This window comes from Meleagris gallopavo, chromosome 1, assembly GCF_000146605.3.
Source record: "Meleagris gallopavo isolate NT-WF06-2002-E0010 breed Aviagen turkey brand Nicholas breeding stock chromosome 1, Turkey_5.1, whole genome shotgun sequence".
NCBI classification, from domain to species: Eukaryota; Metazoa; Chordata; class Aves; order Galliformes; family Phasianidae; genus Meleagris; species Meleagris gallopavo.
This window is the reverse complement of record NC_015011.2, coordinates 108,645,567-108,673,043: the sequence shown is the minus strand read 5'-3', so window position 1 is coordinate 108,673,043 and position 27,477 is coordinate 108,645,567. Positions and strand designations below refer to the sequence as shown.

The 27,477-nt window shown below is 42.7% G+C and overlaps 1 protein-coding gene across 2 annotated transcripts; it reads left to right on the top strand.

The window, feature by feature from the left end:
* Positions 1-3,967: 3,967 nt before the first annotated feature.
* LOC100551038 (cystathionine beta-synthase) lies at positions 3,968-24,779 on the top strand. 2 transcript variants are annotated; one of them, XM_010724302.3, is made up of 17 exons: positions 3,968-4,132; positions 4,742-4,926; positions 5,486-5,592; positions 6,180-6,314; positions 8,859-8,938; positions 10,077-10,211; positions 10,750-10,819; positions 12,411-12,502; positions 13,517-13,642; positions 14,246-14,330; positions 14,531-14,636; positions 15,490-15,564; positions 16,273-16,407; positions 17,290-17,398; positions 18,127-18,156; positions 20,291-20,375; positions 21,577-24,779. In XM_010724302.3, the coding sequence occupies exons 1-17, from the start codon at positions 4,091-4,093 to the stop codon at positions 21,684-21,686; spliced, it is 1,707 nt and encodes a 568-aa protein (XP_010722604.1). In that variant the 5' UTR covers positions 3,968-4,090; the 3' UTR covers positions 21,687-24,779. The 2 variants fall into 2 exon arrangements, with proteins under 2 accessions (XP_010722604.1, XP_003203021.1); XM_003202973.4 differs by lacking the exon at positions 18,127-18,156 and having other exon boundaries at positions 3,970-4,132.
* The last annotated feature ends 2,698 nt before the right edge of the window (positions 24,780-27,477 follow it).

The window sequence follows — 27,477 nt, the reverse complement described above, 5'->3', positions numbered from 1 at the left end:
TGAGAGGATGCACAGAGATGAGGCTTTTGATTCTTGCAGCATCTCTTCCTCATGGTCGCGTTCATTCATATCCAGTTATTCCAAGTCCCTTGACACCTCCAGACACAGGGGAGATGGCTGTCTGCTACTGAACAAGAAGCAAAGCACCATAAGAAAAACTCAGCTGTCTAGTAGTCTCCTGAATCACAGAATTGTTAATGTTGGGAAGACCGCTAAGATCACCTAGTCCAACCACCAACTCATCCCCACCACATCCACTAACCATGTCCCTCAATGCCACATCCTTGAACACCTTCAGGGACGGTGACTCTACCACGTCCCTGGGCAGCCTGTGCCGCTGCCTTACCAAAGTATAGCTGTGGTGTTTCCAAACAGCTTTCAAAGGCTGTGTAGGTACTGCTACTTCTGGTAGCCTTTAGAGATCCTCCAGCAATCTAAGCCCCTGTGGTACCACAGAGCAAGCAGAACAACTGGTTTTAGGTGATTTACTCATTCACATACCTGCTTAGCATGAAAGTTTACCATTCTCAGGCTACAGCATGGTGGAATCCTGTATCTCATCTTTGGTTGAGCAGTCAGCCCTTAGGGCATCTCCCTCTGATCCATCTTGTACACCTGCCTTCAGACAGCTTAATTTTGGCTTCAGACACGACTGGAGTTAATTAGGTTCTCGCACATGTGATACTCTGTACATGTCTGTATTAGTGCTGACATGGTATACTGTAAACAGCCTTAGAAACTGTAGCTCCTAACATCTGTGGAGCGAGTTCAAACCAGGTTGTTCAGGGATTAATTTCGTCCACTGGCCTTCAGTGCTATTCCTTGTAATTTCCTCGTGTAGGAATTGAGGAGTACTTCAGATCTTGGGTTCCCTGTGAAGATTGATGCTGAGGTGTGGCCTTGTCCGTGAGGCTTTCTGGATCTATTACATCTGTCTGTGCCCCAGTCCACTCCATGCTTTAAGATTAAGTGACTGTTTGTAATTTGGCTTTCTAATTTTTCTGCCTTGCGTGCTCTGCAGATATAAGGGCAGAAGTTAGTCAGGCTTTTCTACCCAGGCTCTGCCCACACCCCCAGCTATTTCTGAGAGTGTTTACTTTTATGGCAAACCTCAGTTCAAGCTGGCAGAAGTTCCTTCCTGAAGATGGGCAGCCCTTTCTGCAGCTCACCAAGCAGTGTTCATTCACTGTTCTCCTCTCTCCCCTGTCTGTGTGTCCAGAAGACAGTCTGAGAAGGGGGTCAGGATAGTGAAGAAGTTGCTGACTTCTTTTATTTTGGTAATTCTTGCTCATCCCTTTTTTTTGTCCCCCAAAGATGTCCCTACTAGGAAGGTTCATGAGCTTCCTATGTTCTGGTTTATGGGTCTTCGGGTGAATCTGGTTGTCCTATGTGAACATCTGCCCCGTATTTTGCTAGAGTTGCCTTAGATTGGGCTGGAAGTGCCAGAAGAATGTTTCGGGTGGTATCTAAGGAAACTCATTGGTAGGACTGCAGGAGCTTGGGGAGCTGAGGTCTTCCTGTTGGTTCAGAACAGAGCCAGCCACTGGACTCTTGTTTTGTTCTGTATGAAGAGCAAAAAGCCCTTGCTGCTGCTGCTCATAAGACTTCACTGAGCACTGTGGTAAAAATTCACTTTAGAATTCCTAAGTTTGTAATGGGATGTTGTCCTTCTTCAGCATCTATGACATTAGATTGACCGTAGCTGTGACTGATTCTCTACTACCATGATTAGAATTTGACTTTATAAATGTAAATGCACATACCTATAGACTTTGAATTGGATGAGTGTGAGGTTATTTAAAATCATGCCTAATAAAGCATTTTGAAAGGTATTGTTGAATAGGAGCCTGTGTTGATTCTGGTGGATGATATTGCTTAAGATTGGTATCTGCTGACAAGATTTTTGTTGGTTAGGTTTAAGGTTAGGTTTTTTTCCTCCTTGGACTCATTTTTGTTGAAAGTGCTAGCCCCATGACCAAGCTTTGAAGCATCAGAGTATTTCTCTTCCTCTAAACGCATGAGAGAATCTCACATCTTAGTTGAAGCCAGCAAATACAGCTTTTCCTCTATGCCTACTGTTTCTAGCAAAAGGTAATGGGTATTTCCAGCACTGGATTTTTTTTTTATGGACTTTTAATTTTTTTCCTCATAATAGAAGAAATACGATGTCCCCAGTTTAGAGGGACTCCTTCAAAAGGCAGCTTTTGAAGACAGCCATATTCACTTCTTTCCTGTAGGTAGTGCAAAGAACAAGTACTTACTTCTGTAGATCTTTGAAATTTGTACTGCCACAGATTTCTCTCCCTTTCTCCAAAATTTTTGGGCCACATTACAAGACACCAAGGTGTGGTGACTTAAAGTCTAATTTTTTCACCCCTCTATTTTATAAGAGCATAGAATTATAGAATTGTTTGAGTTGGAAGGGACCTTTACAGTTCATCTAATCCAACTCCCCTGCAGTGAACAGGGAAGAACAAAATCTGCTTCCTCTCTATAAGCTCTTGCTGCTACCTTCGTATGTGTTGAAGTGGTGTGATCCTTTCACAGCAAGGTATCTTTATCAGATTGGCTTTGTAACTATTGCCAGCATCTATGCCCACTATTGTATCCACTGTCTTGAGCTCCTACATGTGGCTTGGGGAGAGCTTGACACTTCTTCAGTACTTTTGCTTTACAAAAAAAAGTGCTGTTCTGAACTGTGAGCCAGGCATCTCCTAGAAAGAGAACTGAGACTTGCTGTGGAGCTAGAAATAAACACTTCTAGTAACAAAGACTGATAATGTTAAATTATGCATGTTTATGGTATATGAGCTCTCTTGGAATGGTGTCTCTCAATCTAGTCCTCATTTGTAGTCTAATGGAGACTGCAGCCTGTCTTGGAACTTGAGCATATATTAACCCAAATAAAGCAGAGTGGTATTATTTTGGTAGCATGGAAGTTCTTACCTTCAGATGTTGAATTATATCAAGCCTTTGTCTTGAAAGCTGGCACTTCCGGAGACTTCTTTCATAAAGGGAAGCAGTTTAAATGCCATGAGCATTTTTTTCAAACCAGCATGTGAGAAAGGAATAGGTATGTATAAAGCAGTAGTGGTTAGTGGTGCATGTTAACTTGCTGGATCAGATGCTAAAGTTCACTGATCCTGTGATTAGATGTTTTCCAGTCTGCCAGCAGACCATCAACACTGCCTGTCTAAGCTGTGTCTGTTTTGCAAGCATTTGGCAGAAGCGTGGGGATGAGAACCTTTCCAGGTCTGGCACAATTCAGTAACATAAAGAGCCATGAATCCTGCTGCAAAAAAGTGATGAGTAAAACCACATTTTGTAATACTTAAGCCACATTTTTACCTTCAGCGATAGTAAGCTGGCTAGGGTAGGAAAAATGAATTTTTTTGCTTTCCCTTGTTATTCACAAGTTTCTCAATCACCCAACAGCTTACTGAGCTGCTTCATGGTTGAAGTGTTTGTGTGCTACATCCCTGTATTTGCACGTTCAACATTAATTTAGTGTTAAGAGGAACTTATGAGTTTGGTTTCCTTCTTATGGGCGAAGAGGAATCTGCATATGTTCCTGTTTGAAGCCTTTTTCTAAATTGTATACAGGATCTTTTGGTGTTTGCCCTGTACAGCCCTTTCACCCCTGATATCCCTGCAAGAATATATCCTGTGGACTGAAGTATTTTCTATCACTCTTTCTGGCTGCCGAGCTTACAGAAGTGCAGGCAATCACTAAGAGCTATTTTCTGCTGCTTTCATGAAGATGGACTGTTAGGGCAGGGCAGAGGGTAGAATAGGCAATGCAGGAAGAACAGGGTCAGATGGCTCTCCATTGCTTTTGCTCAATACTTCTGCTGCATGGCTCTCTTTATCCTGTCTATACAACTCAGCTTCACTTTGTTTGGCAGCTTTCTTCTCCTACCACCATAAAAGTGGGATGAGTATTGTTTCCCTAAGAGACTGTTTCCTGATAGTGTTTTGGTTTTTTTTTTTTTGTTTGCAGGATCTGCAGCTTTGAAGAAGATTCCAGCGGTGACCCACTGTACTCTTTCTCCCAAAGAAAGTCCGGTCTACTGTGCCTTTGCTTAAGAAAATGGAGAAGCTGATATCAGAGACACCCGTTCCAGTATCTAAGGTACGCTTTGGTCTTTTTTGGGATGACTATTTGCCTATCTTTCTTACCAGAATTTAGGGAAGCTCTGTCTGCTTTCAGAGGGATTTGTAGTTTTGGGGGGTTTGGAATTCTTTTGAGGCAGATGCTATTGACAACTCTTGCACAAGGGCCACTGGTTTCAAGATCACAAGTAGCTGCAGAGTCTTTTGGTACCACTTTCCAATTAGCCATAGAGTAGTCTTCCTCTGTTTCTCTCTGGGGGCTAGTTTTTTGTATAGGAAATGTGTCTCCCACAAGATCACACTGCTCTTTTACCAGCACAATGGTAATTTCTGTTTGGGTAGGCTGCCTCAGAAAAACTGCATGCTGAAGCACTGGAGAAGAAAGATCAGTTGATAAAGAGACAGAACCAAGAATAAGGACTCCTTATGAATAACACAACTTTTAGCTATTGTTGGGGTAGGTGGTTGCAGGGCAATTACATAAATGAGGGGTTGCCTGTGCTGCAGAACTTGAGCAAGTTTGATAGTCTCAAGAGATACTCTAGCCTCATTACATCAGGACATATGAATCACAGCAGACTCTAATCTTTTTCTCTTGAAGAATGAAATGCATTCCCTTCCTTCCCAGGCCAAGCCAGATACAAACTCATGCCCTCATGCTGCTGGCAAATACTTCCTTCCTGGTGCGACAGACCATGAGGACTGTAAGACTAACGAGAAGGAAAGGAAGTGGATCCGTCCTGATACACCCAGCAAATGCACATGGAAGCTTGGGAAACCCATCTCTGCCTCCCCCCATCGTCATATGTCTCTGTAAGTATTACTTTTCTTTGCTTGCTGGTTTTCAACATAGGACTGGTCACCACAGCGCTATATGAATTTAACAAAAGGCGACTGGTTTAAACTGATGCTGCTTGCATGTAGATATTCTGGTGCTTCTTGAGTTCAATGCATAAACAAAACTAAGAATGCAGATTAAGCATGCAAGGGGCCTTGCACCAAAGAAGTTGTGTGATCTCAAACTGCATGCACTGGAACTAGATTACATGAAGTAACCTGGCAAGCAATTCTCTGACTAGATGTGCAATTGCACTGTAATTGCTTGTAAAACAGCTGACTGTGTGCAGTGCTGCACTACTTGTGCCAGGAAGAAGTTCTGATCACATAGTTCTTGCTTCAGTACTTGGCTTGATGTATGATTAATCCTGGAGTTCTGGATCAGGCACTTGTCTTACAAATTTGTATCTAACAGTTACTTTGGTTTAAGAGAATATTCGAGTCTGCTAGAAAAGGGAGGAAGCTGGGTGTAATAAAACATCAGAAACACTTTGTGTTGTGAGCTATTTTCTGACTTTGCTTGTCTGTGTGCCAGGCCAGAGCCTCCAAACATTCTGCCCAACATCTTGAATAAAGTTGGCAACACACCGTTGGTGCGGATCAACAAGATTGGGAAGCACTTTGGGCTGAAGTGTGAACTCTGTGAGTACTACTGCAGACAGGAGAAAGAAATGAGAAATGCTTTTATGGAAACGCAGGCAGTTCTGCTCTGCAGTGTTGTGGAACTCAGACGTAAGAGGAATGCAGAGACTCTTTAGAAAATGGAGTTAAAATTCCTTTAATTCAGCAGATTTTCAAGTTTTTAAGTTTTGATAATCTAAAATGCCTTCCAATTTACATTTTATTACAAGGATTCTCCCTGCAATTTTTCTGCTTTGGTTGAGAATGACTTATATGTATTGTATGAAGATTTTAACTGTTTCTAATACCCGTAGTTTTCACTAGTGCACAGAGTGCAGGATCTGCAAGTTGTCACTAAAGATCAAAGAAAATGATAAAAGGATTGAAAGTGCCTCATTGAAACCTTTATTTAAGCTGGAGATATCTTGAGCCAAAGCACACTGGTGATGTGAATAGAACTCTTTGTGTGAAGAGAATCCCTATCTCTACTTCTGTATATGGAGTGGTGAACTGTGCCAGATATGTTAACAGATGCTCTTGCAGATGTGTTAGGGTCATTCAGTAGCAAAGTGCTATATAAGAATACTGCTTGGTTTCTTTGCTTCCAGTGGCAAAATGCGAGTACTTCAATGCTGGGGGCAGTGTGAAAGACCGCATCAGCCTGAGGATGGTAGAGGATGCTGAGAGAGCTGGGATCTTGAAGCCTGGGGACACAATCATAGAGCCAACCTCTGGAAACACAGGTAGGGGATGTAGAGGTCCTAGCAAAGAGTGGGGAGGATGTTTTTGTGGCTTTCCTGGAGGAGGCAGACCTGAGACCAGAGATGGAGGCTGCCTGTGCAGAGGAGTTTTTATGTAAAACAAACAAAAAAAAATAAAAACCAGAAAAAAACCCCACAATTCTGCAGTGTGCTGTGCTGACCAGAACAGCAAGGAAGTAAGTCTACATTTGCAAGGGCTCTTAGCTTTATTTTATTTTTATTTTAAAGAAAAGCGTTAGGCCAGATTCACTAGGGTCTCTAAGTTCTATTCAGGAGTTCAACTGAAACTGTTGGAAATCAAGCCCCAAAAGAGTGGTGTAAGCCTGATCTTCTATTTGGAAAGTCACATAGTCCTTGGCCACGCAGCCTCTCATATGAGGTTGGCCTGGCCTGAGAATTGGCCTTTCCCTTAGTGGTGCAGTTGAGCTGGGAGACAAGCGGCATCCCTACTGCTCTGTTTGTTGACACAGCCCTTGCACTCCTAGGTCTTCAACAGATTTCCTTTGGACCAGTATCTCTTTGCAGGGCTGGTGGAAGGAGCAGTCCCACCAGTCAGGGGCTAGGGAAGAGCATCTGATGGCCTGAGCAGGCTGGAGTTGAGTGGGCTGCTGCATCAAAGCTTCTGTTCCTCTGTCAAGCTGTTCTACTAATGGAGAGTAAACATAGGAATGCTCTGCCCTGAGCTAGCTAAATATAAACGCAGTGTCCTCCAAGGGAGTCTGTGAGATGTGCTACAAACTATCTGATATGCTCTGGACAGGTGTCACTGGATGCCTTGGCCTGTTTTTAAGCTCTTTTCTGGGCTTTCACTACTTCTTGCTGATACACACAAGTTAGCTAGGTCAGACAAACTTTTCTTCTGTTATTTTCTTCCAGTCCTTGTTAATGGAGTCACTGAGATGACTGAGCTGGTGCACGAAAACATATTAATATATTCTACAGCAGAAAACTGGGAAGTCATATCTGTTGCCAGTTGCTCAGCAAGTGCTCTGTAGGGCTACAGTACAACTGAAGCCCTTAGGAATGAGTCTATACTTGCTGTCTGAGCAATGGCATGTAATGGACAATATCCATATGCTTTGTTCTACCAGTATCTAAGGTCATACTATGACATCTTACTTCAGTGTTGCACCTGATAAGTAGTCTCCTTTGTGTGGATCCTGAGAAGTAAAAAGAAAGTAGATGCAAGGGAGATACGAGGCAATTACTTCGAAAGCTGTCTCGATGCACTGAAAAGCAAAAGCCAGGGAGGAGAGTGAAGTGAGGAAATTACCCTGGCCTCAGGCCACTGCTCTGAGTGTCTAATGTGTCAGATTTCTTTCTTCACTGCATCTCGCTTTTCCCTCAGTAAGAATCTTATTTTGATGTTTGATGGACTTCCAGGTCAGTACCAGAAAGTGCGAAGTACTAGTTTAGGTCTTAGAATGTTTTCTTCATCATAGACTGTAGGGAAGGATGCTGCATGGTTTCTCTTCAAGCTTTGGCGCTATTAGGTTCAGTGCTGTCTTGCTTTGCTTAGTTCTACTACCTGTATTTATCTCTAATGCACTGGAAAAGGATTTGTTTCCACCTCCTTTTAAAAATTAAATAGAATGTAAAGGTATTTGAATTACCTGAGATTTTTTTTAATATGGATTTTTCACCCCTATGCAATCCTGAACCAAGCAGAAACAGGCAACTTTAGACAAGCAAGTTTCTCTGTAGAGTATGCCATGGGCATATGTTGATATTGTGCCTGGTACCCAAAACAGCAGGGGAGGTGCCGTGCAGCCCTACCTCAGATCGCTTATCGGCTGCCTTGGTCCATTTCTTCATTCTGCAGAGAAGCAATATGATAACAAGTGTAAGCATCTCAATGGAGAAGATATTTCCAAGCTTAACTGCTCAAGCAGGCAGAAATCAGATCTGATGAAAAGGCAGAGATCAGACTGGAAGTGCAGATTTTTAAACTAGAAATGAGGTGTCTCTAACAGTCTAGGTGTTCCATTGTTGTAACAAGTTGATGTAATACATTACAGCCACTATCACACAAACAATCTAAATGTTCTTGTTTTAGAAAGGAGTTAGTTTAGGAACATTGCGAACTGGGGATTTAATGCTGAGTGAGTAATGCAGAATAATAGGGGATTTAATATTCTTAACATCAAAAAGATTGCTCCAGGTCCTCTTTAGCTTAAAATTCATTCTTTTCATGAGATTCTTCTGGAAAAACGTCGAGATGGCAAGCAGGCAAGAGGAAGGTGAAATGCAGACCACTGGCTTTCCAATGTTGATAAATACATACATTAAAAATATACATTTCCCCCACCCTCAGCTGAACTTTCTTTGGGCTGTGGTCTTCAAAGAAACTGTCTGTAACTCTTTCTCTTTTCAGAAGCCAGAAACTTTGTTACTCCCCTCTAAAGACCTTATACTCAAGTCTCTTTGAGAATCTGATTAAAGCAAAGGCAAGCCAAAGCTGGCATTGTGGGTTTTGGTTTTTGTTTCTTCTCACTTAATGCTTTTCATGTCTCTGCTTGCTTCCAGGAATTGGGCTGGCCTTGGCTGCAGCAGTGAAGGGTTACCGCTGTATCATTGTGATGCCAGAGAAAATGAGTATGGAGAAGGTCAGATGTGCTTTTATTTTTGAGCGTTTAAAAAGTAAGTTTGCTTGTACTCGTGGAGTTCTTCATGCAAATAAGTGCTGTAGCTTTAGCAGTGATGTAGGCTCTTGGGCTCTAAATTGCTGACCAGACAGACTTCTGCTGAAGGTGTCTTGCTAGTGCCAAGAGAGATCCTGGTTGGACAGCCACGGACAGAATTGTGCTTAGAATGCTCAGAACCTGTCCCTGCAGCATTGGAGAACTGTCATCACAGGTATCAAGGGAACTTGAGATCTACACTGCAGATTAAAGTGACTACCTGTCCCTGGGTTAGCTGTCCCCAGGGAGCAAAGGAGGACAAGGGAAGGCAATGGCTGAAGCTTCAAATGTTCTTTGGTTCTGCACTAGGCTGAGCCTTGGGTGAGTCTGCTTGGCTTTTTGAGTTAACGCACTGAGAGATGCTGGCAAGGATCTGAATTGTTTCACCACAACTCAGGAAGGAGAATGCCCACTTACGTTGGGAGTGAAAAAGCAGGAAACATCTAGCTCTAGAGCAAGCCTTTTTCAGGCTTCCACCTAGGGTGATACTGTACCTGAAGACAAGAGAGTGGAGAAGAGATCTGGTGCCTCACAATTGAAGAAGCAAATCAGTGTCAGGAAAACCACTTATCTCAATGACACAAATGAGAGCAGCCATGAACAACATCCCCTGAAGGGATGCCCATTGCTAGCCCTGGAAGGAAAGGTAATGCGTGGCCATTGCCATGGTCCACAGAGCACCAAATGCTTCCCTTCTGAAGACAGTCCTTGCTCTGGGTGACTGTCTTGCCCTCATAGTACTTATAGTACACAGGGCCATGGAGGATCTCCTTTGCTGTCTGTGTCTGAAGAAGGAGGTAAATATACATTGTTTGCATTTAGATTAAAAAAAAAAAACAACAAACAAACGTAAACAAAAACAAAACAAAAAGAGGGCTATAGCTCTGTTAGAGACCAGAACGTGTGTGACTAGCACAAGATGAGACAGAGTTTTGCCTAAATGAAGTTCCTCAGTATGGAATAATAGTACCTACAGACTCAAACACCCAGAATGGCAGCAGGAATTTGGCACTGAGCTCTCAGTAAAGCTTCTGGTTTTTCTGACAGTCTTTGTTTGCTACAGGTGGATGTCCTGAGAGCTCTGGGTGCTGAGATTGTGAGGACCCCAACTACTGCCAGGTTTGATTCTCCTGAATCTCACGTGGGTGTAGCATGGAGACTGAAAAATGAAATCCCCAATGCACATATCTTAGACCAGGTAAGAACAAAGTGTCAGAGAGGTAGATGTATCCCAGCAAGAGGTATTGCTGTGTTGGTCCTTATGTCCGTGGCTGGAAGTTCCTACAGTGTAGGGGTGTCTGTGAGGGAAAAATGACCCACTGAGTGGTCACTGTGCTGTAGGGTAGTGAGCTTTTATATTCACTAGAGGGCAGCAGTAAGCCTATGTTTGGAGAAGCTAGAAAAGAAAAATGTGGTTTTCTCTACTGAATTAATAGTATCTGTGGAAGAATTGGTAGAAAGGTCAGCTTTTTAAAAGAAACTGTCCCACAGCCAAGTCTGATTTTGGTGTTAGAGATTTGCTGGTAACTGGGAAATACCCTTCTGGCAGATCATTTAGGGAGGATGTACTTCTCTGTAGGCATTCTGTCTAGGTCCAGATAATAGATAAAGAAACAGCCTGGAAAGTGTGTGTAGCAGTTGTGGGGCTTGAAGAATATTTGTCACATTCTTGAAATGTCTAATGGTGTAAGTGTTTTTTCTGGTCTACTTAATGGCCGTTTTGTCTATCAATGCAGTACCGTAATGCCAGCAATCCCCTGACACACTATGATACTACAGCTGAAGAGATCCTGCAACAGTGTGAAGGTAAGACTGCTCCGCTGCTGGCCTCTTCTTTAATGAGTCTTTCATATTCTTTGTTGTTATGTTCTTGGAGAATGGGACCTGAGATGGTTAATTCGGTACATATGCTGTGTGGCATTAGAGAACTGCTTTACTCCATTTCTCTTAATAATAAACTGTTTTCCATTAAAGATGGGTGCTCTGTTTTTAAGGTTCTCCAGGTGGAGAAAATAGTGATACTTAAATCATGTATGAGGGAAAAAAAACACCAAAAACCTATAGAGTAGCAAGAAAGGAATATTTCTTTTCACCTCACAACACAGAATTAGGTATTTTTACATTCTCAAACTAAATGCTCCATTGCACTGAAAGCTCCTTAAAACAGAAGACCCTGGAAGGACAAATTGTTCTATGTTGCAGCTGTCACCTGTAAGACCAATTTTCTCTTTTGGAGTAATTTCCATTTAGCTCTAGGCAGCCTAGCTGGAGTACCAGAAATGACTGAGGTGTGGCAGCAGAGAGCTTCAGCTGGACTAATACCCTGGTGAGGAACACGAGAGCTATTGGAGGCATTCAGTGTGATTCTGCAAGAAAAGACCATATAGGAGGCTACTGACCTGCCCTGTAAAACTGTACAGCTAAGCTTCTTTGATGGGACCCTGACCACTGGAATAAGAAATTCAGTTATTATGTTTCTTCTGATGAAAGAGAAGACTGTGTGAAGAGTTCTTTTCCATTCCTCCCAAAAAACCCATCATTCTAATTGTTCAGAGGACATAATTTGTCTTTCTGTGACAAATGTTAAGAAATTTCAAAGTGAGTGTATTTTAACAAACTGCTATTCCACAAACCTGGAGTCTGGATGACTTCTACCTGTCAGCTTCATTACTCTCCTGTTTCTACTTGTATTTCCTTATAGATCAAGAGCGGTTCAGTTGTTATTACTGAGCTTAAACCAGTCTTGTTCTGAACTGAACCTGTTTAGTGCAGTGTTGTTCTGTTGACCAGAAGGCATTTGGCTTTGTATACAAACTGACTTTTTAAAATATGCTTTCCTCACAAAATTGTCAAGTGTGTGCACCAAGAAAACTGTGATGACTGACAGAAGAATGAACTGTCATACCTATGATAGCTCTGCTGGGCACTCGTGACCAAAGCAATATATGAAATAAGAGAGTAGTAGTGTCAAGCTCTCTCAGTGAACATCTGTCCTTTGCTCTTGCCACTCATTCAGTAAATTAGCTTACAAAATGTGCTACTCATTCTAAGTTCAGTAATGAATTATTCTTTATCAACAAATACAGCAACAGGAAAAGTATAGGTATCATCAACTCAGTGGACCACCTCTTAGCTCTGCCTGAAGCCTGACAAATTGTTGCCTTGCTGGGCCACTGAAGGGCATTTCAAAACCATTTTTTAAGTAAATGGGGATGAAGCAAGATGATCTCATGATAGATCTCATAATACAGTTCTTAGGAAGCAAAAAGCCTTATCTTGCCCCTTTTCTGCTGCTTTCTGTGGTTTTGTTATATCGAGTCCACACTTAACGGTAAGTTTTTAATCCATCGTCCTCGGGAAATGTCACAACTGCCTTTTCTTTCTCACCTTCAATCAGGAAAAATAGACATGCTGGTGGCTACAGCTGGTACAGGAGGTACCATCACTGGCATCTCCAGAAAGCTGAAGGAGAAGTGTCCAGGTTGCAAAGTAAGTGGCAAGACTAAAGTATGTCTATAGCTTCAACTTGCTCTGCTTTTTGGTGTATCCCATTCCTTGTAAGCCTGTCCTGGGTCTCTGAGAGAAGCTCTTGGAATTCTTCAGTTGAAAGCACTTCTGAGCAGTGAAGAAATGTTCATTGCTATTGACTGGAGTTCAGGTTTGGCTCAGCAGGTGAAAACTGGCTCTCAGGTTCTTTCATGGGATGTTTGACAAATGTCCTTCGCTGGTGTTCACAGCAGCCTTGTGCTTTCTTCCTGACCATGGCTTCTGACACTTTCTGGAGTGCCTGAGTTTTTTCCCAAGTGAGTCTTTCTCTGCACAGACCAATGTGTGTACGTGTACTAGTGTGCAGTTTTGGATTTCCTCCCAGAAGCTGGCATCCAGTTTCAGTCAGAGGGAGAATAAAAAAAATAAAGCTTGTATTTCATGCTAAACATAGGCACATATTGACTGCAATGATGCCTGGCATGTGAATGAAGATAGTTTTGTCTCTGAAACCCTTTCCTATGGTTAAACAAAGCAAAATCCTTGTAGAACAAGTAGTGCCTCTCACTTAATGTCCATGGCCTAAGGAGACAAGATGGGTTGCCCAGTGGTAAGAATCACAGAATCATTAAGGTCTGTAAGATCACTTATTCCAACCAATGACCCATCTCCACCATGCCCACTGCCCATGTCCCTCAGTGCCATGTCTCCACATTTCTTGAACACCTCCAGGGATGGTGACTCCACCACCTTCCTGGGCAGCCTGTGCCAGTGCCACGACATTATTCCTGAGAATAATTTTTTCCTAATATCCAACCTAAAGCAGTAAAGCATTCTGCTTGGAGGGGAGGTGGGGATTGCCAGGCAGAGATGAGCAGCAGACTAGTCTGCAGTTAGCTGGCTGCATGTGGAGCCGGTGACAGCAACAGCTGTAATAAAGCTAAGTGCTTGCTTGTAGGTAGCTGTGTTCTTGAACACAGTGTGTCATGGTAGCCAAAGTGAAAACTGCTTCTCCAGATCATAGGTGTTGATCCTGAAGGCTCCATCCTTGCTCAACCGGATGAACTGAACAAGACCGACAAGACAATGTATGAAGTGGAAGGAATTGGATACGATTTTGTTCCCACAGTGTTGGATAGATCTGTAAGTCATTCTTCTTGGTTTCCTGACCTTTGCCATCTGGTGGTTGTGAGAGAAGAAGAAAGTTGGGAAAGCATTTCTTTGAGCTGAAAGGGGAGAGCTGGCAGGCAGAATGATTCCTATTCTTTGTCATCAGGAAAAGCTGTTCTCAGATGGCTTTTGTACTGTGCGCATTTGTCTTGAAATGCTAGGAGAAATGCTGTGAAACAGATAACAATTTTGTACAACACAGTAATTCCTTTTAAAAAAAAATATGATAAAATCCAACACTCTCCCTCAAAAGCGGTATGACTATGTTCAGTCCCGAGCAGAAGCTGTGTCCCTGGGAAGCCCTCCAAGGGGGAGGAAACAAGTTGATACTCTCTGACTGTCTTATAACAGATTTCAATAAGGAGATTGCAGTGCTAATGTGGTCATCTTCCCTTGGCAAAAAAAAAATTTCTACTTAGCATTTGTGGGATGGAATCCTAAGCATGTGGCGCTCAGTATGACAGCTTTTGGCTCAAGGAGCATGGGGTTGAATTTATAGTGTTGTTCTGTAGCCTCCCATCCATATCCCTCCTCGTTTAAAGAGACCCTTGTCTCTGTCTTCCTGCCCCCTTCCAGCTGGTGGACCAGTGGTACAAGAGCAATGATGAAGAGTCATTTGCTTTAGCACGCATGCTGATCCGAGAGGAAGGACTGCTGTGTGGTAAGAGCAGACATGAATCCTTTGGGTTTCTCTGAGTAATACGTGGGAGGCTAAAGCCTTGTGTGGTTCACAGAGACCTCCTAATGCTTCAGAAGCTGTCTTCCTCACCTTGGGCTCCTCTGCTGACTCTCCTCCTCTCTTTCGTTCTTCTTATTGCACGTATATTCTGACAGTTTTGCCTCTGATATGCATTTTGCCAGGTGGCAGCTCAGGCAGCGCAATGTCTGTAGCTGTGAAGGCAGCCAAAGAGCTGAAGGAGGGTCAGCGCTGTGTTGTTATCTTCCCTGACTCTATCAGGAACTACATGTAAGAACCTGCTTGTTGTCTCTGTGGGAAAAGGATGAGGCAGTCCCTCAGACCTTCTTACAGCAGGGGCAAATTGAACGCGTATCTCTTGTAGAACCAAGTTGCTGAAGCAAGGAGTGTGCTTGGAGCACAACTTCTGTGGTATCCAGAAAGGATCTGACATGGAGCCCTATGAAAGCAGAGCTCCTCCTGGTGTCTCATTTGAGTATATAGCCATATCTGGGTAGTCAAGGTCTTCATGGTAAAGATTTGCTCTCAGTCAAATTTATTTGAGGCCATTGGTGTTATTCCGTTCCCAGAAGGATCTTAAAAGCTGTTGACCACTCTTTCTGCCTGTGTCCATAGCAATACACAGCACTACGGTGGCAGTAGCCAGTGCTGGGGAGAGTTGACAGGTGGCAATGTGAGGGCTTTGAGAAGAAATTTCATACCCACTACCACTACACTGAAATGTATTCCAAAGTGTGCTCTCCTTATTTCTGTTACATAACTGCTATTGCATCCAACACAATATCGCTGTATTGTGCAGTCATCTACTGTGCCAGCCAGACTACAGGCTACAGAAAGACCTGGACTGAGTACATGTTGACATTCTTCTGCCCCAGGCTGTCTCTTTATCATATTGCATGAGACTAATGTAGTTGAAGCTTCGTTTCCAATGGGATTCATTTTTCTTTGTATGAATATTTCATCAGTATGTGCCTGGCTGGTAAGCTTGGATGGCAAACATAGTCTATTTTCAATTATGATTTAATTGTTAGTGATAGTGAGCTGTAAATAGTCACTGTGTTATTAGTATTGGTGTTAGATATTCAGCCTGCTAATGAGCTTTTTATTACCTGATAATTTCCAGGTCCAAGTTCTTGAGTGATAAATGGATGATTCAGAAAGGGTTCATGACAGAAGAAGACCTTGTCAAAAAACCTTGGTAAGAATGTCGGATCCCTGTGGATTCTTATGAAACTCTTTAGCAACCCTCTTTATGGCAGTTGATAATTTAAAGCTCACTGCAGTTTGTACTACTTCCTTTGTGTTTTAGTTAATCTTTTGTGCTGTGGTGTTGGTGCATAACTCTGGCTATTGCATACTGTGACTATTTATTAAGTCTGCCTGAATTATTTAATGTCTCTCTTGCAACAGAAGAGAATTTGATATTTAATAACTTTTGAATGAAAGGGGTTATGTCTGAAGTGAATGAGTAGTATCCAGAGAACCCTACCAACAGCAGAGTTCTTGATGGCAAAGCATTAAAATTCTGCATAACCGAGGGAGGATCTTCTATAATTTGCTACCTGTAGTACCTGTAAATGTAACCCTTTGAGCAGGAGCCTGGAATTTTCTTTGTGAGGTATAAATACTAGGTTCCCACATTTGTTATTTTTCACTAATCATATGTAATCCAGAGAATTAGATAAAACAGAAGTGTTTCAGTCTTAAAAGCTTTCTCACACCTGAATGAATTTCTGATACTGATGAGAAAACTGTAAAGCCTTGAAGCCTTTACTGGCTCTGGCACAGTCTAGACTCTTCTTTGCAAGTTTTTATTCCTTCCTGTAGTGGCAAATGCCACGGTAGATGAGCAACTGGTTTTCTTCTCATCCTAAGGCTTGAATTGGTTTTGTTTTAATTTTGTCAGGTGGTGGAATGTCAGTGTTCAGGAGTTAAGCCTCTCAGCTCCCCTGACAGTGCTTCCAACTGTTACCTGTGCGAAGACTGTTGAAATACTTCGGGAGAAGGGGTTCGACCAGGTACCAGTTGTTGATGAATCTGGGTATGTCCATATATATCACTATTCATCCAGACATTATCACTTCTCTCAACAGGTCCCAAGGCTTGTCTTTAGGTGTTGAATAGAAGTACAATATGTTCTTCCATGATAGTAATGTTGTTCTTATAAGTTGCCTTAAGTGTTGCCACACCAGTGGTGGTGTGTTGTCATGCTGGGACTGTCCTGCCTTTCATGTTTTAAGTTTCTAATGGTTGTTATGGTATGAGACTCTGTGCATCTCTCCAGATTGGCTTCCTTGTTTTTATGACAGCTGTGAGCTTACCAAAACCAAATTTCGTGTTTAAAACAAACAATGCCCAACTTACCTGTCTTCCCCACAACTTCCACCAATTTCTACACAGCATTGTATTACAATGTAATGAGGAGCCGATTCCCTATAAGCCAGAGTGTCCCAAGCAAATTGGTATGCTGTAGGTACCCTGTGCAACTGCTGTAAGGCAGGCTGAATAATGAACAGAGCTGCCCAGTTACATTCCAGTCACAGTGCTAACACAAGGGATTCCTTTTTACATTCCTTGTAGTATGCTTGTAGGGTGAAGAAGAGTGAGCAAAATTGAGGAGTGCATGACCTTGGCCTTGTCATACCTTTCAAAAGGAGAAATGAGGACATAAAACAGTCATGTCTGCTTTTCAAAAGCTCTCCAACTGCAAAAGCTGGAGTCCTCTTCTGAGCTAGATTCTCAGAAGGGCCAGCCACTGACTGGCTTCTGTATGTTTCCAGCACTTCTGAGAACTGGACTTCAGGTATCGCCTGCAGAAACACAGAATTGCTTCTGCAGGCTGACTGAGAGTGGATGTTTTTATCTCTAGGAACACTAAAGGCACTTGTACTCTTAGCTTTATCTTCTTTCTCTCATTTTCCAGGGTGATTTTGGGCATGGTTACTCTAGGTAACATGCTTTCTTCACTGCTTGCTGGAAAAGTTCAGCCTTCAGATGAAGTCAGCAAAGTAATCTACAAGCAGTTCAAGCAGGTAAGCAACAATTCCTCATTCTCTCACATAAAGCACAACTGTAGGTGTCTTAACACTACAGTGGCGCCAGATTGGGTAAGGTTTACCCAGAACCGTACAGAACAGCTGGTTTTGAGTGCAGACATGGACCCATGTTAAATTCTGTCCTAGTTCACTTAGTAGCTCCTAGATTTGTGTTGTGGCCCTATATTGGGCTTTTCTATTAATTCAGTAGGCTTTCTTCTCCCATGCTTGTCTTTTATTCCCTCCCCAAAACCCAGCACTTGTCTGCGCAATTGATTCTCCAGCAGAAAAGACAGCAAGATATTGAAACAGCTCTTATTAATTTCTGTATCAGCTGAAAAGGGAACTTTCTGCCTTCTTTATCAGATGTCTTCCTAGAACAGAAATGGATGGCTGGATAGTGAAGTTGTTCTTGTCAAAATATATGAATTTCACTGGTTTCACTTGCCCATGCAATACAGTGTGGCAAGAGATCACAACTTCCCAGATTTGATTGCTCTTCTAGAATGTATGAGTATTGTTCTGTTGCTCTGCTTACAAGAGAAATATTTTCCTAACATAGAATGCTTAACTTAGCTTTCACCAGGTTTTCAGTTTCAGCAGTCTCGCAGAATTCAGGAAGCATGTGTAATGCTGCCGTTAAGTCTACAAACTACAGAATCCATGAAGTTGAGAGGAAATGCTAGCTTTATAGACCAAATGTAAATGTATTTTTTCCTTCCTAGGCAGATAATCAAGGATCAGGTGGAAATGTGGTGCGTAACAAAACTATTTGGTCAATGTTCTCCCTCACTTGGACACCTTAAGAGTTTCTCGGGCTGCTGTTGTGCACTCGCTTGTGTACCTACAGTGGTGTTAGCTGTAGTGGCCAATTCTCTGCACTTCTGAGGTTGTGGCTTTTTTCCATGGACAGCTTGAACTCTCTCATGCTTCTTCAGTATAGAACAACTTAACCTTTTCTTTTCAGCTTTGATGTTTCTTGGTGGAGGATGGAAGGGGAGCAACATTAGAGCAGTGGTATTGCTAACATACTAACTAAAGGCACCATTCTTCGTTTATTTTCCATTTGAATTGATGGTTTGATGGAGAAACGTGGTTAAATGCACATAACCTCAGAAGTATTGTGAATTTTGCTTTCCTTACTGCTCTGATCAAGCTTATTTGGCTTGTTCACTGGTGAAACTGGGAGAACAGATCATCTATGTCACTGAAATGATATACTGCAGCCAGGATCTGTACCACAGCATGCATCATTAAGAGGTCCCCTTAGCCTGTGAATGCCAAGGCAAAATTGTCTTTTAGCAGCGTGGGAAACTGACACTTTCCTTTTACTATACCTAGTAGTTGCTAGCTTGTTTCTTGGTGTGACTTTGGTCAATGTCCTAAACCGTTTAATCATTAGCATCCTAAGTGGATGAGAGCCTCCTTTTAATTTATCTGTAGGGTCATGAATAATGCCATGTTACTTGCTCAGACAAGCAGTCCTAGTCATGTGTAGTTTGGTAGCATGTATATAGGCTAATGCTGTAAGGACTTAAAAGATTTAAAAATAAAAACTAAAATGTTGGAAAACTCATGGGCAAAATATATTTAGGGGACTGAATGAGTAGCAGTGAGATAGGTGAAAAAAGCATTGGAGTTCTGTCAGATTTCCATTAAAACTTCAAAACATGCTAAGGTCTTCATAGCTGTCCTTGTACTGCCTATGGGTCCTTTAGCTTACCTGGTCTCTCAAAACATGTTTACTGATAGCACACGATGAGATGGCAAGAGGTTCTACTCTTTAGTGAGCTTTGAACCTAAATTCTAAAGCTAGGCTTTGAACCCAAATTTGCACAGAACTGCTTGTCAGTGATGGTGACTGATAGCTGACTTGACTTGGTAGTAAATCCAGGTTTCCCACCATCCCTTGCCTTACACATAAGCTTGAGGATTGGTGCTTTTGTATGCACTATTGCCTGCTGGTCCATTAAAGACAGGCAGCAGGGAACCTCTCTCGGTATGGAAACTAGAGTTCTGTGCTCCAGTTGAGCCCAGCTGTTCATGCTGGTGATGTGTATTCTCCAATCACAAGCAGAGCTCACTGCAGAATAAAAGCTTTTTTAGTCTGTGGTACAAGACTTACTTTACTACAAATTGATTTAATCCCTGAAATATGTCAGATAGTGGTTGTTGCTGGTAGTTGTGGGGTCACCTGGGTGATAGACTTGTTACTGCTGCTAAGTACTTTAAAGCATTAAGGAAGAATAGTTTGTGCATTCTTTCAAAAGTTTCCAGCTGAGTGCTTCAGAAGGAGTCTTTTTTTTCTGCAGAGCCAATGTGGAGTGCTTTCTTGTTTTGTCTTCTCTTCTCAAAGTTGAACTGCTGCAAATGAATTCTCAATTCTCAGTTTCTTGATTTGCACCTGGGCACAGTGCACCTGAGCAATGTTCACCCTTGGTTTTGGATTGTTTGGGCTCTTCCCTGATCCTGTTCTCAGATTGTATTCACTTCCACAATGATTATAATCTGATTCATTTGCTCATTCCCAGTTTTGCTAGAGTAAAATCACCAAGTATAATCTTGAGTTTTATGGAACACCTCTCATTACACATGGAACACTTCTTTATCCTCTCCCTTTTCAGCTGTTCAGTATATTCATTATGTTCTCAAAATCAGAACGAAAATTTCACATACGGGTTTGTTGTTTGTTTCATTTTCTTGGAAATTAGAGGTTAAAAAAAAGGAAACTTTCTGATCTTTTAACTCAGCCTTGATTTGTCTGTTTTATATTACTTTAGATGTGAGCACTGATGTACTGTTTTTAACAGTAGATGGAGTATATGGTGATTATACGCTACTGAAAATATAAGGGGCTGTTTTATTTAAATTCTTTAACTCTCTCTTCAGATTAACCTGAAAGACAACTTGGGGAGACTCTCTCATATCCTGGAAACAGACCACTTTGCTCTAGTGGTTCACGAACAAATTCAGTGTGAGTATGATATACTGCACCTAGAAAGATGCCATCTTTATAGGAGTGGTAACAAGAAGCAAATACAAGCAGTTCTATCACAGTGAATGTCACAGGTTGACTACAATTTTTTTTTTCCCTTCTAAAGCAAAATCTTAAATTTAATGAAGCATAGTAAGAGCTTGATGTCAATGTGACACCACTTCCTTAAGCCAACATAATATGTGTAACTTATTCCTCTTCACCAGACACTTCTTTAGTCCAAACTGCACTCTTTTCTGTCCTTCTCAAAACTCTTTATGCTGCTTTCTTTATGAACTGGAAATGACTGAAAAATCACTGAAGGTAGGTTATAGCACTATTATACATAAATGAGAAACTAGACTGAAAACAATAACACAACTCACTAGATCTGTTTGGCTGACAGCTATGTCAGTTGTTAGTGTAAATGAAGAACAGTCAATACCTTTGGGCTTATTCCTATTGATCTCCCTGAAGTTGTGCTCTCAACTCCGTGCTGACTAACGTAACCTTGAATCTCACTGGAAGCTTGCAGTGAAACAAAGACTGAATAAATGACAACTCCGAGACAATCCAGCTATCTTAACAAACAGTATAAGTATGCCAAGCAACTCAGCACAGCCAAAGAAACAAGGAACTCTAGACCACAGATAAAGGGATAGAGGATGTTTCAGATCATTTGGTTCCCAGGTCAAAGGTTTATGGTCACAATGAAATACCTCCTGAACCTGTGCTCTCAGTGAAGCACTGCTCAGAGTGTTAATAAGATTTTAAGTGTAAATGCAAGGGTACTGTACTGTAATTTTCTGCTAACCCTGTATTTGATGGGGGCATTTGAGGCAGGTGTTGCACATCCTACTCTAGTGACCCTTAGGTCAAACAGGATGTTATCAATTTGTAACCTGTTCAAGCAGAGTGGCAGAAACAAATGTATAAAGAAAGTGAGGCTCTATAACAAAGGATTTTCACGCTGAAATGAAGTATGATGAACCCCTATCCTTCTTTCCATACTGCTTCAGTTTCTGTAAGCCCTGTGTTAAGGAGCCTTTCTGATATACAAGGAGACATCAGCAATGCCCTGGCTAGGATTGCGTGGGCTTTACGAATGGTGCCATTAAAGCCTGGGACTTTAACGGCACTACTGGGACAGTGTGTCTTTGTGCCTCCTAATGGCTGAAATCCCCTTTTTGTTTCTGTGTAGATCACACTGATGGTTCCTCCAGTAAGCGACAAATGGTGTTTGGCATTGTTACGGCCATTGACCTGCTCAACTTTGTGACTGCGCGAGAACGGGAAAGAAAGATCAACTAAAGTCAAGGAGCAGTCGGGACCTCTTCAGTAATATTTTGCAATCTCCAACAAAGAATCAGGTTTATTTCTTAGGTCGAATGGTCTGTTCTTAAGGTGTTTGTTTTGAAATTCTGAAAATAAGCAGTTAGTGATCCTGGTGTCAGCTATACAGCTAGTTCTTTCACAGTGCATTGCACAGTTTCTGGGAGTTCGTTTCTTAATCAAGTTACATATTTCTTAAGACAATTTATTTTTTACCTATATATATGTGTGTAAAAATACTGCCTAAGTTAACTGGTGTGTTCCTTACCTGTTGCGTCCAAAGCCTGGCTTTTCAAAAATATTGTCAGATGAATTAAATATGTTGAAAAGAGTTATTAAGCACAAGTCTAAGAGCTCTGGAAGGCATTTATTTTAATGTGCAGGGTTGTTAAGTTAGACAATATAGAGTAGAAACGAAAACATGGAATTGGGCTGTGAAGAAAGGAGGAGGTGTTTCCCTTTTGGTGACATCAGTGTAAAATGGGAGCAAAGCTCAAGGGTTGAAGTTAAGGTTTGGCTCAACCAGCTCCTCTGAGACAGAGCTGACTTGGCTGACAAACAAAAAATAGTGATTTGTTCTACACGGTGCACTAGCTTTCACTGCAAAGATAGACCTTTCTCTTTTTTCCAACTATACCTCAGTAAATAAGCATGGATGGAAAGGAAGAAAGCCTGTGCTTTTTGCCCGAAGGTTGTTTAAAATGATGCTGCACCTTCCCCTCACTTCCCAGCCTCCTTTTTATCTATGTTTATGCCTGTTTTAAAAAGCCAGAGGTAATTCAACAAGAGCTGTAAACTGTTTTTCAAGTCCTGTCCAAGTGCTCCCAGACTGCAGCTCCTTATGGAATGTGCAGTAGATGGGTGCATCAACTACTTCTATAATTTTCTGGGTTTTTTGATTGTATTTGACTTAGGTAGCTGCAGGAGTTTGTTGGAGTAGCGGCTCATCCTCACACTGGTAATGATGGATGGAATGACTCTATGGTTAAAGTGGCCATTCTTCATCTTAATTAAGACTCGCTGTATTCTGACTGACCCTTTGCCAAGAATGAAAGTTATGATCAGCAAGAGTGACATTTCTTAGCTTATCTCTTCCTTCTGCCTTGCTGGCCTCCCTGTGACAGTGGAATTTAACTGTGTGCCACGAGGAGAGGTGTTCTCTGTTCTCCATCAGAAAGCTATGTCCCACATCAGTGCTGAGCAAAACCATAGAGCAGAATCTTTGCACTTGCCTATTGGCTGATGGTGACTTGAAAGAGGCAGGAAACACAAAGGTAGGCAAGAGCTCAAAGCCGAAGTGACACCAGAGATGCCGTCAACCCATCAGCAGTGTGACAAGTTTGGCTGGCTGCTTCTTTTTCTGTGGCTAATAAGAACTTTGTTGTAATAAAGCCTCAGCTTGATATGTTAGTTCTTTAATGATGTACCAATGGCAGTTAGGTTAATTCCACACTTATTCCTTGGATTTTGTGAAAGAGCCTGTGTACTTCACTGGGTACTGCTGACTGGAATATCTGCTACAACCGTAGCTGTTACTGCTGCTAAATTTTGGCATTACTGTTGCTCTTAAAAATTTACTTCACTAATTTACTTTACTAATCTGATTCTTCTCCCTGGTTTTCCATCCGATCCTGTCTATGGGGAATAGGGCACTTCAGTTTCTTTCTCCTTTTCCTTTTGTCCCTGTAAAACTCCACATCCCAGCCTAACAGAATTTGGCAAGACCTCTGAGGATGGCAGGCAAAAGGCAGTTGCCACACTTCTCAGAAGAGCAGTACAAAAGAGACGTAGGATTGCTATGTTCAGGTTGAAGAAACAGAAGATTAATGGGCAGCTTTACCTTTGACACAGTGGGAAGTATGAAGATTTTAGCTTTTTATTTTAGTTTACTGTTCATAAATTAATCTCTGCCATGTCCTGAAAACCAGGTAGTGCTTGTGCAACAACAGAAGGGTTGACCAGAGCTGGCAAGGAAGAAGGGCTGTGAGTTGAAAGTAATCCAAACAAGTAACCCAAATTAATCTAACTACACTGCTCTGCACATGCAGTTTGTTAGGAACTCTTTCCTGCTCTGAACTGGCTCAAGGAGATGCTCACTGACTGCTCTTATTCAGAGTAGCAACCCTGTCTGGTCAGTGAAACTGGGGAAATAACTGGAGTTTCTGAATGACTGAAAAAGTTTCCAGAGCTCTCTCCTGTGCTAGGGATGAAGACAGCAAGGGGATGGAGAGTCCTGCAGAATGAAAGTTCCTGTGATGCAAAATTTCATCAGTGTGATGCTTTTCTGCATACCTGAAAGTGCTCTTACTACCTTGATCCTAGTGAGAAGCTGTAGGGCTATATTACTGCTTTATTCATCTATCTTTGTTTCAAATATTGTGAGGACCAGGAAAGACATCGCTGTTTGTTTGGTCTTTAATCCAGAGTTTGAGTCTAAAGCTTGAACCAAACTGTCTTTTTTATTTTTTTTCTGAAGTGGGTGCCTGTATCTTCTGTTTACTTGTGCTGGTTAAACACATGCTGACCGTCAGCCTGGAAACTATTTTGCACATGGTTATTTATATAAACAATTTATGCTGTTTTTCTTTGTCACTGTAAGAGAATATCGGTCCTTTCCCTTTTCTCTACTCTGCAAGAATGCTTTTATTTTCTCACATGGAGACTTTTAAACAACAGAAGCTGTACATTTTGCAAGGAGTTATCAAGCAAGAATGTAAGGATCATTTTGAAGTTGTAACGACCAATATTACTTCCCACTTTTTTCACAAGCTATGGCTGACTCCAGAATTCTTTGTAGCCCAGTTTCTTTTAAGTGCCCAGACCGGTCCCCTGCTCACCAAGTTGCTAAATGGTTTCTGGAAACTTCTGTTCTGAGTTTTGCATATCGTGCTCACTGTTAGCAGTTGCCTGGTACTGCCACTGTTGTCCAACAGCCTTTCTAACTGTGTAGCATCAGCACACTACAATGACAAAGGGAAGACTTTTTATGTTTTAAGGAGTTGGGAAAAATTTGTTGCACAAACATTTGCAATATAATGTAAAGAATTCAATAAAAACTATTTGATTGCAGAATGGCTCTGTCTGGTTTGTTTATCAGTGGCAGTTCAAGCTGAAAGTATGTTAGACTGTAGGCTGTAAGAAATTTCTCAGGGCTTACCCCATTACAGAATAGGGAAGGAAATAGGCAGAGCTAGGGCCGAAATGTGACTGAAGTTCCTACCGCAAAATTTGCCAGTGTGGTCACTTGGATAGATGTTTGTGAATGAATACAAAGGGTAGGGCCAGCCTGCCACGCTGTGAAGAGGTAAGGAGAAGAAGATTAAGGCTAATTTCCCAAGGTAAGAGATTTATAGATGTAAGTGCCAAGCAGGAGAACTGTACTGTGGATAAGGAGCTGTTGGCAGGAACCAGTGGGACTGCCTGTGTTTCAGAGCAGTGTGTACATGCTGCTGCTCAGCTCTGTCCCCTTTGGCCAGTTGCTCAAGGTAAGTGAGAGTAAAGGCATTTTGTATCTGTCAGGCAAGGATGTAAACCTTTCATCCCTTGGTTTGCAGTCCCCATTGCTTTGTGGGGTCAGCCGTTGCTCAAATGTGTCTCCAAAACACATTTGGACCATGCCAGCCTATCTGACTGGCACCTTTTTCCACCACCTGCAGGACGGAGGTGCAGGGTGGGCTGCCTCAGCATGTCTCAGGTGCCGGGGCCATGCAGCATGAAGTTGCAGCTACTTCATGAGTTTTTTCAGTAGGAACACCATCAGTCTGCCTTCTCTGGTGCAGAACGTGCTTTATCTCCAGCTTACTATCTATCTGTGGAGGGAGCAACCCAGCAGGTGAATGGTGCATGAAATATTCCACACACATCCCTTTCATATTGATTAGTCAAAATGCTGTCCTTGTCCACAGCAATTGTGGTTCACTGCCTAACCTTCAACTTTTTGTAGCCTACTGAGTTTGTGCCTTACCTTCACCTTTTGGCAGTCTACTGAGAAGCAAAAGTGGTTGTGATAGGCAAGAGGCCAGCATTGTTCTCAGACTCACCCTTGCAAAGCATGGCGCATGGTTCCAGCAGAAAGGCCAAAGGCTAACAGGACACGGAGAGCAGCTGGCAGCTTGTGGGATCAAGTTCCACTTTGGGAGTAGGCGAAAGGCGTTCTTGCCACGCTGCTGCTCTGGCTGCTGTCCCAAGTGAGGAGCTGAGCTCTAACAAATGTGAGGTGTTCAGATATTTTAGCAAGTGCAACTATGCAACTGCCAGAACTGCAGAGTGATGCTTCCCACGTTCGTGGTGTGCCCAGAGGTTGCCCTGTTGGTAGCAGCCCCTAGGTTTGGTTGTTGCAGGCAGTGACTGCATGCACCCCAGGTCTGAACTTTTCTTGATGGCTGAGGCCTTGCCAGGCCTGCGCTATCCCTAGCCTTGGGGCAGCCCCTCCTCATGGATCACAGACACAGGGAAAATTACTGGGTACAATTTTCTGTTCGGGCTCTGGAGATAACCAGAGGACTTCAGTCCGGAAAGCTGCCTTATGAAAGCAATAAATTCCCTTTGGGAAAGAAAAAAAAAGAAAGAAAACACACGTGATGCTAATGGAGGTGCCACTACCTTTTGCCAGTGCAAAGTAAAACCAAATCCATCTGAGCTTTGCTCATGGAATATTCCTTGAGGACGCCGTGTTTACCAGAAGTGTGCTGTTGGAGGGGGAGGTGGCTGTAAAAAGGCCTTGGGAGGATTTCCAGCCTTTAGCCTTCCCCAGAGAAACAAAGTGATAACGAACACAGCCAGGCTGCCTACCTCTGGGGCAGCATTTCTGTGGGAGTGGCAAGTGGGCTTCCCTTCAGCTGAACAGGAGCTGCCCTGGCCCTCTGGGGTCAGTTAGGGGCTGAAGCCACAGGCAAAAGAGAAGGCTTTGGGCTCTGGTCCTGTCTCCTGCCACTGCCATCCCCATCTGCCTGCTCCAGGTCATGCCCTCAGAGTCTGGGGAGGGAGTATGAGGGATGAGGAGAGGTGACATGGAAGGGAAGATGGTGAGTACGGTTATGTGGCTCCAGGCTGGCCAAGAGGAAGGAGAGGGATGGGGTCAGGTTAAGAGTGAAGGCGAACTGAGGATGCAGGTGGCTGAATCCCACTTTGGGAGCAACCAGAATTCTTAGAGCTGGAAGGGACCCTTAAAGGCCATTTAGTCCAGGTCCCTGCAATGAATAGGGACATCCACAGCTAAATCAGATTGCCCCAAGCCTGAACCTGGGATTCAGCCATCTTTGTGCCAGGCCTGAATACCTGCCCAGAGGCTGAGAGTTGGCTACTGAGACCGAGGCCAGCTCAAACAGGCTCACGCCCTAAGGACTGGCCTGAGCTTCCCTCAGAGCCGGCAGTGAAAGTGGGAGAACACATGGCTAAGCCCAGCTGCTGCTTTACTCCATGCTGAGCAGGATGGGTTGCTCAGTGCTGTTGCAGAGGACAGCGAGGGACCTGAGCAGCGACGTGGCCATGAGAAGAGCCTGTTCTTCCCTCTGTGGGGGAAATTCACTTGTGGCCTATGCACTCCTGTGTTATTCTAATGAAAATAGTATGCAGAAAACTACGCACAAGCACTGCATACGCTGCAGGATGCACTGTTCTTTCAGTAGCTAACAATACATCACAGCTTCTTCTAACAGATGAATGTTCTTTCACACACAGGCTCACTCTCAGGCTTTGGAAAGCAGCTTCCTCTGTTAGTGGCAACCAGTTGCATCTGTATAACCAATTGGCCTGTGTGCCTGCCTGTGCA

Excerpts from the sequence above, each read along its gene's own strand:
- LOC100551038 (XM_010724302.3), top strand. The coding sequence starts at position 4,091 with ATGGAGAAGCTGATATCAGAGACACCCGTTCCAGTATCTAAG. Across the intron at positions 14,331-14,530 it reads AGAGGAAGGACTGCTGTGTG|GTGGCAGCTCAGGCAGCGCA; the intron begins GTAAGAGCAGAC and ends GCATTTTGCCAG. Across the intron at positions 17,399-18,126 it reads TCTACAAGCAGTTCAAGCAG|GCAGATAATCAAGGATCAGG; the intron begins GTAAGCAACAAT and ends TTTCCTTCCTAG.